At 40.2% G+C, this 12,516-nt stretch overlaps 1 protein-coding gene across 1 annotated transcript in view; it reads left to right on the top strand.

Annotated features, from left to right (window-relative positions):
• The first annotated feature begins 9,816 nt into the window (after positions 1–9,816).
• nampt2 (nicotinamide phosphoribosyltransferase 2) overlaps positions 9,817–12,516 on the top strand; it is a 32,071-nt gene continuing 29,371 nt past the window's right edge. Inside the window, exon 1 of the mRNA XM_023282555.3 lies at positions 9,817–10,108. Within this exon, the coding sequence (XP_023138323.1) occupies positions 10,061–10,108 (48 nt within the window). The 5' untranslated portion in view covers positions 9,817–10,060. The remainder of the gene's footprint in view (positions 10,109–12,516) is intronic.

Below are 12,516 nucleotides of genomic sequence, written 5' to 3'. Positions count from 1 at the left end.
CCTCATGTTACCAGGTGAAGTACACTGATATTAAAGTTAAGACGCTACAATATGATGTGCTATGACATGCTACAAACAGCTGGAAGCAACAAACTAAACTTCAAACTGCTGTTAGTTTTGTTTTTTTGCTTTTGTCAGCTAAAAGCACAAGCGATGTCTTTAGCGTTCTTTGTGATATTTATAAGCAAGCTTTACAGTTTTACAAGCTTTTCTTGATTTCTCCATGGAAATGACCATTAACAACAAGTTTTTGTACCTTATTTGTTTCCAGAATAACAAAGACAAAATCTTCATGAAGTTTGACTAAGATATTTTATTGATGCAATGCGCTGAAACAAGAAAAAGAAAAAATGACACGGCCAAAATGATTAGCCCCGTGGTCATTATTAGTCAATAGTGTACCCTTTCGGAGCCACAACTGACAACAACCTCTTAGAGTAGTTCTTTACAAGGTTGGCACATGTGGCCCATTCTTCATATAAAATTTTTTCCAGCTGGTCCAAACTGAATGGTTTCCAAACATGGACATTCTCTTTGAGTGCCCGCCACAGATTGGTAGAGATATGGGCTCTGTGTGGGCCACTCCAGGACCTTGGTTTTGGTGTCCTTTAAGAACTGTTAGACCTGTTGTGATTTATGCTTTGGGTCATTATCTCGTTGGAAGACCCAGCAACAACCTAAGCCTTGACTAAGAGCAGATTTCTTCATGTTATTCCTCAAAATGTCAGCATAATTTTCTTTTTTCATGATGCCATGCATGTGAACAAGGCTCCCTGTGCCTGAGGCTGCAAAACAGCCCCACAGCATGATGTAGACACTGTAAAACGCTTGGAATTAGCAGCATAGCCTTCCCTCTTATTGTCAGCCTCCACTATCTTCTTTCTGAGCTCAAGACTTACTTCATTTCCTTTGTCTTTGGGGAGTAAGAGTAGTCCTTCTCAATAATGTGTTCAAGTGAACTGTTTGGAGTCCCTTCAGTAAAGCTCAATGCTGATTGGATGCTCACGTGTTATTAGGAAACCAAATGACTGCACAGGTGTGGTTTGAAAGCTGATTGGTTGATTGGTTGACCACCCCATTTTTCACTGTATTTGATACAATCGATCAATCAATCAATCAATCAATAAATCAAGTGCCATACCATTCAGCATAGGCGATCATTTCTCTGTATCTGATCCGATCTTTTGCTTTCTGAATTGTGTCTGTTGCCCGTTCCACATGTAGCCATGATGTCAGTCAGTCCATCATTTTTATTCTCTGTCTGCCTCGGCCTCTCTTCCCATTAGTTTTTCCAGTTGTGACAATATATTCCAGCTTCTCTTTCTTAAAACTCAGGTGTAGGAGGAGTTCGGGGAGGCTTTGGAGAAGGACTTTCGGTTGGCCTCGAGGAAGTTCTCGCAAACCGTTCAACACCTCAGGAAGGGGAGGCAGGGCTTTACTCAGGCTGTGCACAGTTGGAGGGGAGAACTATTAACCCATACTGGAGACATTGTCAGGCAGTGGACAGAGCACTTTGAGGAACTCCTGAATCCAGGAGTGCCTCCTTCACATCCTCTAATCTTCGTCGATATCCGTGGCAGAGGTTGCCGAGGTAGTTAAGAAGCTCCTTGGTGGCAAGGTGCCAAGTGTTTATGAGAATGGTCCTCAGATGCTGAAGGCTCTGGACATTGTTGGACTGTCTTGGCTTACATGTCTCTTCAATCGTCAATGTTGTGTGGGCATTGGGTATAGGGCCTGTGGAGTAGCAGACCAGGGTGGTGGTGTGTGTGCCAACCGTCAGGGTATCGCACTTCTCAGCCTCCTCAGGAAAAGTTTCCTCTAGTGTGCTGGAAGGGAGGCTCCGACCGGTTGTCGAACCTTCGATCCAGGAGGAGCAATGCAGATTCCGTCCTGGTCGTGCAACGGTGGACCAGCTCTTTACCCTTGTGGAGCTTTGGGAGTTCAACCAGACAATTCACATGTTTTGTGGGTCGGGAGAAGGCCTACAACCGTGTTCCCCGAGGAAATCTGTGGGGGTTACTGCTGGAGTACCGATATGAGCCATTCAATCCCTGTACAATGAAAGTGAAAGCTGTGTCCGCATACTCGGCACAAAGTCAGATACGTTTCCAGTGGGTGTTGGACTCCGTCAGGGAATCTCTCTATATGTATCTCTACAAATAGAGACAAACAAGCACACTCACATTCACACTGATGAAGAAAATAGCACAGATGCCACATATACCTTCTAGTGTCACGTCACTCCTTCATTTCATTACCCACTGTTATTCATAATTCTCTGATCTTTTGTTATTTGTTACTGTCTGTCAGACCCCCCTCTTACCTTTTGTTGTCACATATTTGCCATGTTTTTCTTATTCTTTTTTTTACACCTGCAACTCCAAGTCTTCTCCTCACAGTTGAAACTGAGACTTCTTACTACAGCCACTGGTAAGCTGTGTTTAAAGCTGTTGTCCTGTGAGCTCCTATCACCAAGCTGTTGACTCTCACAAACTTGTCTAATGATTCTGTTGTGGCTTTGGGTCTTCCAGACCTCTTCCTGGCAGAGTTTCCTTCAGTTTCTGAGCCTTTCGATGGTGAAGAAAACTGTACTCACTGACATCTTGACTTTCTTTACAGTTTCTCTGTAGGAATGACCTACATTTTTAAGTGTTATGATGGTCTGTCTCTCTTCTGTTGTTAATTGCCTTTTCCTCTCCATTTTTATAGCAACACACTATTTTCTGCAGTAAAATAATATTCAAATAATATTCTGGAGGGTATGGTGCCACAGTGTGTTCCAAAACTATTTTTATGCAGACAGAGGGGATGTAAATAATTAAGAAAAGTCGGGAAACCTGTAGGATTTGGTAAAACCAACTTTTAAGGCCTGATGAACCTCCATTGCTGCAGAACAGCTTTAAGTTGTTAACCCATTTCTTGTTCCCTGAAAAAGGCCTTTTTGTATAATTCTGAAATGTACATAATTTTTCAGTTTTCAGTTTTGGGTAACCCATCACTTACCTTTGTTCCAATGAATTCTATCTATCTATCTATCTATCTATCTATCTATCTATCTATCTATCTATCTATCTATCTATCTATCTATCTATCTATCTATCTATCTATCTATCTATCTATCTATCTATCTATCTATCTATCTATCTATCTATCTATCTATCTATCTATCTATCTCACACGATAATGAAGTATTGCACATGTAATTAAATGGATGGTACACATGATAACATGGAAACTTATACTGCACCAACTACTGAGAAAAGTAATGCGTCTACAGAGCTTTTGTTTTGTGTAATAGAAAACAGATCACATTCAAAAGAGAGTTATAGAAGGTGCAAGACTTGAACGTGTGCTTTAAAATCCTGGTGCATTTATTAACTGTTTCTACTTCATTCCTCACTTTTACAGTTAAGCAGTATTTAATGAGACTCCTGTTAAGCATAACCAGTGATATTCCACATTAAAAACTATACACAGTTTTTGACTAATGGAATTAAAATAGAGACTTAACTGTGAAGCTCTGTCTGCTGTATGTTCTCGCACAGAACTACAGAAGTGAACAAGACTTATTATATCAGCTGCTCTTTTCATTGTGTTCCGATGTACACTTTTATGATAACAAATGGGACACTTGAAGGATGAAAACTTTAAAAATCCTCTTTTCTATGCAGGGAAAACACTTGAATGACACATTAGACTATGACTACATGTGCGTAATATACTAATGTGTACTGTATTTCTTAGTTCTTTGAACAAACATTGCATACAAATTCTCAATTGCCTAGCACCACCAAAGTTAATTTTGTTGGGGGAGGCTCAGGAACCTAAATGACAACTTCAAAGACATTCCACTCACTGACAAAGAAACTCTGGACTCACATCAGAACCAAGAAAGACAATCATCTCACAATTTTGGCCTAAATTCCTTTTCATGTACATCCATTTCACAGGACAAGTGAACTTTTCAATAACTTCATGGTCAATCTACATCTTGCCTTGCCTTTAATCTTTTATTCCTCGTGATTAGTATCAATATGATAATTCTTAACATGTCTGCCATTCACATGATATTTGGTATCATTCTGATCCCCTTTCTGTCAGTAATACACCCAGATACATCCCGTTCACCATATTGCAATATTATTGGAGTTACAGACACCACAAAAATTACCTGAAAATGTAACTCTGTGAGGGACATCTGAACATCAGCCCTCCCTGATGGAGGATGTACCAGACCCCTGCTGAGTTAATGATATGCAAAGGCCCACTTTAAAAGACCACATCTGAAAGCACCATTGAGAGTCCTTTTTTTTTTTTTTTTTTTTTTACCACAGTAAGTCCTGCACCATCAGAGTCCTCCCGGAAGAGTCCTACGTTCGAAGAAGGAGCTCTCCTGACTCCAAGGCTCCACTCTGTCCACCGCTGTTCTGACCCACATCAACAAAGGCTGACCGTACTATCCACTGAGACAGCATCATCATCATCATCATCATCATTTTAACATTTGTTTTTAAAGCCCTTCAAGGCCTAGCTCCTTTATACATATCGGAGCTTTTAACCATCCACCGCCCCAGTAGAGCCCTCTGGTCGTCCACACAGATGGTGCTGGATGTGCCCAGGTCCCGGTATAAGCAGTGGGGTGATCGGTGCTTTGCTGTAGCCGCCCCAAGACTCTGGAATGCACTCCCACTGGAGCTCTGCGTTATTACCAACCTGCAGCTTTTTAAGTCTAGATTAAAAACCCATCTATTTAGACGTGCTTTCAAACCCTAGGACTGTTTTATGGTTTTTATGGTTTTCTTAGTTTTGTGTTTTTATGGGTTTTATGGTTCTATAGTAATCAACAATTGTATTGTTTTGTTTATTATTCTGTCTGGAAAGCACTTTGGTCTTCTTCTATGTTGTTGGAAAGTGCTCTACAAATAAATTTTTGATTTGATTTGATTTGATCATCGTCATCATCATCACCATCACGGCACGCAAGTACCTTTCAGTCACTGGAACTTGGTGCAACTTTCTCAAATTATCTTTTCAAAGATAAAATTCACAGGCGATCAAATTAGCCTACTACCAAATTGACGGCTGCTTTCAGGTGTGGTCTATTTTCCCCTTTGCCTCAGAACACCATATTTCAAGCGTAATATTAATCCCAGTGTTACGTTAAAATAGTGTTCTCTTCCTTCCTTTTCCCATCATTCACATTTAACCCTCTTATTTTTTTTGTGTTGTTATTCATCTGAATGTGTGTTATTGTTGTTGTTATTGTTTAGTTTAGTTTAATAAATGTACATAAATATAAGTTCACTGCCTCAGTTGTTTTGTTTTTCACATTTTGGTCTCTAACTTGTATAGATTCCAGCTACCTCAATTTTATACAGAATCTGTCAAGCTAAATAATTCCCCTTTCAATTCCTGAAGCTCTTCTTGACAGCGCAACAAGAAGTGTTTCATATGCTGCATTACTATATCGGTCTAATCTAAATACTTTGCTGGTCAAATATCAGGTAGACTATATAATAATTCTGCATAAAACCCTTAACCCCATTTAAGTAAACATTTAGCCTACATTTTAATATTGGTGGAGAAACATTATTAGTAATCTTACAGTCATAATTGGTGGAGAAATTATTTAACCCTTACAAACATATATTAAGAAATCCTAAACAGGTGTCTACAAACTTGTAATCAGTCAGTCGGCCTATTTATAGGGTTACAGTAGTCACTGTGCTGTTTGGTGACATGGTGTGTACCACACTAAACATGGACCAGAGGAAGCCAAGGACAGAGTTGTCTCAGGAGATTAGAAAGAAAATTATAGACCAGCATGTTAAAGGTAAAGGCTAGAAGACCATCTCCAAGCAGCTTGATGTTCCTGTGACTACAGTTGTACATATTATTCAGAAATTTAAGATCCATGGGACTGTAGCCAACCTCCCTGGACGTGGCCTCAGGAGGAAAACTGATGACAAATGGAAGAGACGGATAATAGGAATGGTAACAAAAGAGCCCAGAACAACCTCTAAAGACATTAAAGGTGAACTCCAAGGTCAAGCTACATCAGTGTCAGATCACACCATCCGTCATTGTTTGAGCCAAAGTGGACTTCATGGGAGACGACCAAGGAGGACATCATTGTTGAAAACAAATCATAAAAAAGCCAGACTGGAATTTGCCAAACTGCATGTTGAAAAGCCACAAAGCTTCTGGGAGAATGTCCTATGGACAGACGAGACAAAACTGGAACTTTTTGGCAAGGCACATAAGATAAGTCCTTTATTTCTCCCCACGCCAGGGGAAATTTACATTGTTACAGCAGCTTATGTAGCAATAGACATAGTAATAGGAATAAAATAATAATAGAACAGTAGTAATAATATTTACAATATATACAGGGGTGAGCGATGAGGATGAAATAATACAGTATTGACACACTGTAAGACAATGACAGTATAAAGTGGCTTAAAAAATAAATTAAGTTTAAAAGTGCAAAGATGTAGCAGTGCAATAATGTCTGTGTAAATTTTATGGTTTGGGGTGAGTCCAGTTTATGTTAACATCAGCCAGTGATGCTGATGTTGTAAAGTCTTATAGCAGATGGGATGAAGGACCTGTGATAGCGTTCCTTCTTGCAGGGTGGATGTCTCAGTCTGCTGCTGAAGGAGCTGCTTAAAGACCCCACAGTGTCATGCAGTGGGTGAGAGGGATTGTCCATGATGGATGTGAGCTTTGACAACATCCTCCTCTCACCCACCTCCTCTATGGAGTCCAGGGAACAGTCCAGGACAGAACCTCCTCCTGACCTTCTGTTTAGTCTCTTTCTGTCCCTTTCAGTGCTCCCTGCTCCCCAGCAGACCACTGCATAGAAAATAGCAGACGCTACCACAGAGTCATAGAATGTCCTGAGCAGAGTCCTGCACACTCCAGAGGACCTCAGTCTCCTCAGCAGGTGGAGACGACTTTGGCCCTTCTTGTACAGAACCTCTGTATTGTGTGTCCAGTCCAGTTTATTATTGAGGTGAACACCCAGGTATTTGTATGTGTCCACCATGTCAATGTCCAAACCCTGGATGTTCACCGGTGCAGTCTGAGGTGTCCTCCTCCTGCTGAAGTCCACGATCATCTCCTTCGTCTTACTGGCGTTGAGCTGCAGATGGTTTAGCTCACACCAGTCAACAAAGTCAGAGATGACCATCCTGTACTCCCGCTCGTCCCCTTCAGATACACACCCAACAATGGCTGTATCATCAGAGAACTTCTGGAGGTGACAGCTCCCAGAGTTGTAGTGGAAGTCCGATGTGCGTCTCCTCTTCTCCCGACGCTTCAGTCCTGCCCGGCATCCTCTCCTCCTCCTGCGGAGCTCAGCTGGGATGTCTGGTCTCTCCCACGACGGCGGCCTGGCCTGGCTCAGCGCCAACAGCTGTTCCCGACTGTAAACAATGCCGTGGCTGAACGGTTCACCAGATGTGGATTTAAAAACTTCTGAAATCAGTAGTAAACAAAGTAGGGGAAGCGCAATTTGCACATCCATGTCTGTCCCGTACAAAAGCGTCACCCTACTTGATGAAAAAAAAACTTAAAAAGGGAAGAAAACTACAAAAATAACTAAACAGACCTAAAGTTAACTGGAGCTGCTGTAACTAGCTGCCGCTCTCACGGCGCCATCTTGAAATCATCAACTCAAACATCAGCTCTATGTTCATAGACGCAAAAATGAAGCATATGAAGAAAAGAACACTGTCCCTACTGTGAAACATGGAGGAGGTTCTGTTATGTTCTGGGGCTGCTTTGCTGCATCTGGTACAGGGTGTCTGGAATCTATGCAGGTACACTGAAATCTCATGACTATCAAGGTATTCTAGAGAGAAATGTGCTGCCCAGTGTCAGAAAGCTTGGTCTCAGTCGCAGGTTATGGGTCTTGCAACAGGATAATGAGCCAAAACACACAGCTAAAAACAGCCAAGAATGGCTAAGAGGAAAACACTGGACTATTCTGAAGTGGCCTCTATGAGCCCTGATCTAAATCCTATTGAACATCTGTGGAAGGAGCTGAAACATGGTGTCTGGAGAAGGAACCTTCAAACCTGAGACAACTGGAGCAGTCTGCTGATGAGGAGTGGACCAGAATACCTGCTGAGAGGTGCAGAAGTCTCACTGACAGTTACACAAATGGTTTGATTGCAGTGATTGCCTCAATATTAAGTTAAGGGTACCATCATTTTTGTCCAGGCCTGTTTCATGATTTTATTTTTTAAAATAATTCTGTTAAACCACGGTTCAAAAGCAATGTCTGAGTTTCATTGGTTAATTTTCATAGAATTTTTATTTATTATTACTTGTGTCAGATTCAAGTTACTTCTGTGACCATTGTGGGTTTTTCTTTCATTAACTGAGGGATACCAACAATTTTGTCCACGTGAGTAGTTTGAATTTGTGCAACAGGAATGGGCTGCTGTGAAAGCAGAACAATGTCAGAAGCTGGTGGAGAGCAGCCAAGATGCATGGCTGCAGTCACCAAAAAAAATGGTTATGCAATCAAGGACTAACTCCTGTGTGGATCATGGGACTAAGACAGACAGAAAAGAAAACATGGAGTGCCTAAAAGCTGTTTTGGCAGTACAATGCCATAGCTATTGATGGAAGAACTTGAATGATTTTGGTTATTATATCAGCTCTTAAATTAAACTCTTATGAGGTTTATTTCTTATCATTATTTTTGTCCAAACAAGTTTACCTTTAGTGGTACCAGGCATTAAAATGAACAAGAAACTGAAGAAAACAAGGGTGGTCTAATATTTTTTTCCTTGATTGTATATATTACATTAACTACACACACACCCATACATATATATGTGTGTGTATATATATATATATATATATATATATATATATATATATATATATATATATATATATATATATACACACATATATATGTATGGGTGTGTGTGTAGTTAATGTAATATATATATATATAAAATAGGGAAAAAATGAAGCAAACTTCTTAAATACAACTTCACTCTGAGAAATACAAACGACCTTACTTAGATACTCCATCTCAGCTGTCTGTTAGTGGGGACATGAGCGAACAGCAGCACAGCGCCCTCTCAGACCCGGTTGGAAAGACTGATGACAGCGTCAGATAATGCCTCCTTGGACACCTTAAAATGACAGAAACATGCAAATTATGTTAAGAAATGTCACAGTTTATAACAAAGGGCATTTATTCTTTGCAGCACAGGCCGAACAAAAAGAAAATGTGGGAAAAAAGAGTATATTCACTTCTCTTAACCCTAAACAACACAGCGTTGCTACATTCAGTCTTGTGCTCTTGCATTGCAATTTTCAATTTCCAACGGGTACTTCGAAGAGGAAGCATGGAAACCTCTGCTGTCTCTCTGTATTTGCGGATTCATTCGTTTGAATAAAAGGCCTTCTTGTAATCCCGTGTCCAGTTCTTCAAACATCCATGTTGCTCTCTCAGGCCATTGGGGGCGGGTGGTAACTCTTCATCACATTGTGTTGCCTTCAAGTCTCCCCGTTACCACAGAAAGTTACAAAACAACAATGGACTATTCCTGTCCGTAGGTAAGTATGTTATTCACCACACTCAGCATTCCAATTCATGAAAAATATTTACCAAAACGCAGGACAAAGTGGAACGAGAAATTAGGCAGATAGCGAGCTTAATAAAGTGTTGCCTTAACTTCGTTCCAAAAAAATCCTCTGTGTCCCAGAACGCAGCATGACGTAGCAAGTCAGAGGGGCGCTGAGAGGACGTGCGCGAGGCCATGCGTGCGGAACCCGCCCCTTTCCAACAACCCCCACCGGAGCCAGACCACCGAATGACCGCCGCAGCACCAGAACCTGGGCTCGCAGCACCAAGTCACGGCTACATTCTGAAGGTTTTCCACGGTGAAGACTCGTTTTCTCTGCCGTGCTCCGACGTGTCCTCGGCCAGCTTAACGTCGGCTTCTTCACCCGGCCCGTGGGTGCTGCCTGGTTAACCTCCGGGGAGGAGACTCAACTGACATTTACGTTCATTCATCCAGCCACAACAACAATGGCAGCGCAGGATTTTAATTTCTTACTTGCGACGGACTCTTACAAGGTGAGTTGACCCCTTCGGTCTGCTTGCTATTCGTTCAGTTTCCTGATAAACTGAGACGAATTCTGTTTGTTTTTTACACAACACGAGGAGTTCATTACATACCGGGACGCATGACGTTAGCCGTAACGTTTTAGTCAGTTGAATGTTGTGTCTGCGTTACAACGTAGTGACAAATGGCAGCGTGTGAAAAACTGAAAGTGAGACCTCAGCAGTAGGTGAGGTGTATCCACAGCAGAATGTGAATGAATGCCGTGTTACTGATCCGCCCTACAGCTCGTTAGCATTAGGAGCAGGGGTTACACTGGGTACAGTTCACAGAGTCCCAGCAGGAGAAGTTTAATCTGAGGAGATGTGACTTGTCAGGAATGGGTTACAGTGACGTTAATGCATGGTTATCAAAACTCTTTCTCTTATCTTACTTAACTAGATATGGACCCTATTAACTATGGCTGTTCAACCCAAATTTCTTAATCTTAAATGTTAGAGGCAAAATGTATATCAAAGTTACACTTTTAATGAAGTGATATTTGCTCGAATAGAATAGACACTTTTATTGTCAAACAGAACATACACTAGCTGGTGCACATGAATAAACAAAAACAAAAATTATTCGAAATAGAGAGTAAAGAAATATTTACAATATATAAATACATTTTTGGGTGGTGGGACGCGATTTAAAAAATTAATTACAGGCTTTGTAATTAATTAATCGCAATAATCGCATTGTCAAATCGCAATATTTGACACAGTAAGTTATTATTTTCAATTCAAATAAATTTTGGTTGACAGTTGAATCAATGAATAGACATATACGTGTTTATAATTTAAAATTTATAAAATTAATGCAATTTTAAAATGGGACATATAGAAAAAAAGTGATTTTGATGATTTAAGGCCTGGACTTAGTTTGGTTTTCTCATTGTATGGTACATAACATCAGCATAAGTGGTTCAAGGACCTTCAAAAAGTTGAAAATCCACAGATTCATTCTGTTTTCATAGTTTCTGGGTCTGATAAATGGTGTCATTTTGATGTTCTTTTTTTTAGGAATATACATTGTTATTTATAAACAAAAATATTTTTTCATAAACTAAAAGTTTATAATTAAGTTATTAAAAGACAGACATTTTTGTGGTTTAACTTATTACTCCACCACTTTGGCAGTGTAAAAACTTAAACCACAAAAATGTTTGCTTCATTTCTATTTATCTGCATTTTTCATCTGTCTGCTACATTCACGGATTACTGCGAACTGAAAATGCAATTATAGCGATTATATTCAACATTTTACGTTTTTTTGTAAACTAAAGCACTTTCAGTGTCTTCTAAAGTGGTCTATTATGGGATGGCTACACCGTTAGCCGTTAGCAGGACTGTCATGGCTAACGTTAGCTCAGGTGCTAACAGGAACATGTTTTACATTGAGGTGATACCGTCGGCTTAAAGTGCTGCTGTGATCAGAAAATTCTTTGTTGCAAAATATGCAAACAACCAGGCTTTTATCCAAGCTGCCATCAGGAAGATTTTTAAAAGAAAACTTTCTTCCCAACAAGCACAATGAGTCTCATCTTCCTTCACTGTTTACCAAACCTCCTTGTGCTCTGACGTCACGCCTGTGTATCTTCTTCACTACAGACCATAGACCGTATGCTGCAGATAGACTTTAGTTTCATTACTGCCACCTACTGGGCTGGAGTGTTCAGCAGTGTTACTGGTGTGCCACAAATTAGGGAACTGAGAAAGGTGCGATTAAATGCGTTAATTTATTTAACGCGTTATTTGTGCAGTAATTAATGAATCGAAATTAACGCGTTAAAGTCCCAGCCCTAATATATATCTATCTTTCTGACCTTGCTGAGGTTCCTGCATCGTGCTTTTGGAGTCTTAGCTGAATGTTTCTAAACATAGTAGCTACAAAACCATCTGCCTTTATAGATAGTTTGTCCAACTGTAATTATGTTGTAGCTTTATAAAGAAAAAAATTCTTCATGTTAAGTCTTCTGAGGCCACATTAGGACACACTTAGCCATAAATGCAGATAATATAATTTGTTGTCATTGAATATAGCCTTACACATCATGTTATTTATGTTCTTATACATCATATGCATGCTTTGACTAAATAGTTTCTAATACTGCATTTGTAGCTTCACTGCTGTTCAACCTAGCATTAAAAAAAAAAGAATTTTGGCATGTTGCGTTAACATGTTCAACCATGTCTGTCAGCTCTTCTACTTTCTACACAAACTACATACACTACTGTACAAAAGTTTTTGGGTCACCGAGATAATTCCATGTTTTCCATGAAAACTCTGACTTTTATCCATGTGCTAATATAACTGCACAAGGGTTTCCTAGTCATCAATGAGCCTTTCAACAGCGTTAGCTAGCACAATGTAGCATTAGAAC

The sequence above is a fragment of the Amphiprion ocellaris genome, chromosome 5 (assembly GCF_022539595.1).
Source record: "Amphiprion ocellaris isolate individual 3 ecotype Okinawa chromosome 5, ASM2253959v1, whole genome shotgun sequence".
Classification (NCBI taxonomy): Eukaryota; Metazoa; Chordata; class Actinopteri; family Pomacentridae; genus Amphiprion; species Amphiprion ocellaris.
Note: the sequence above shows the minus strand (reverse complement) of the source record. Positions and strands in the feature narration are given on the sequence as shown.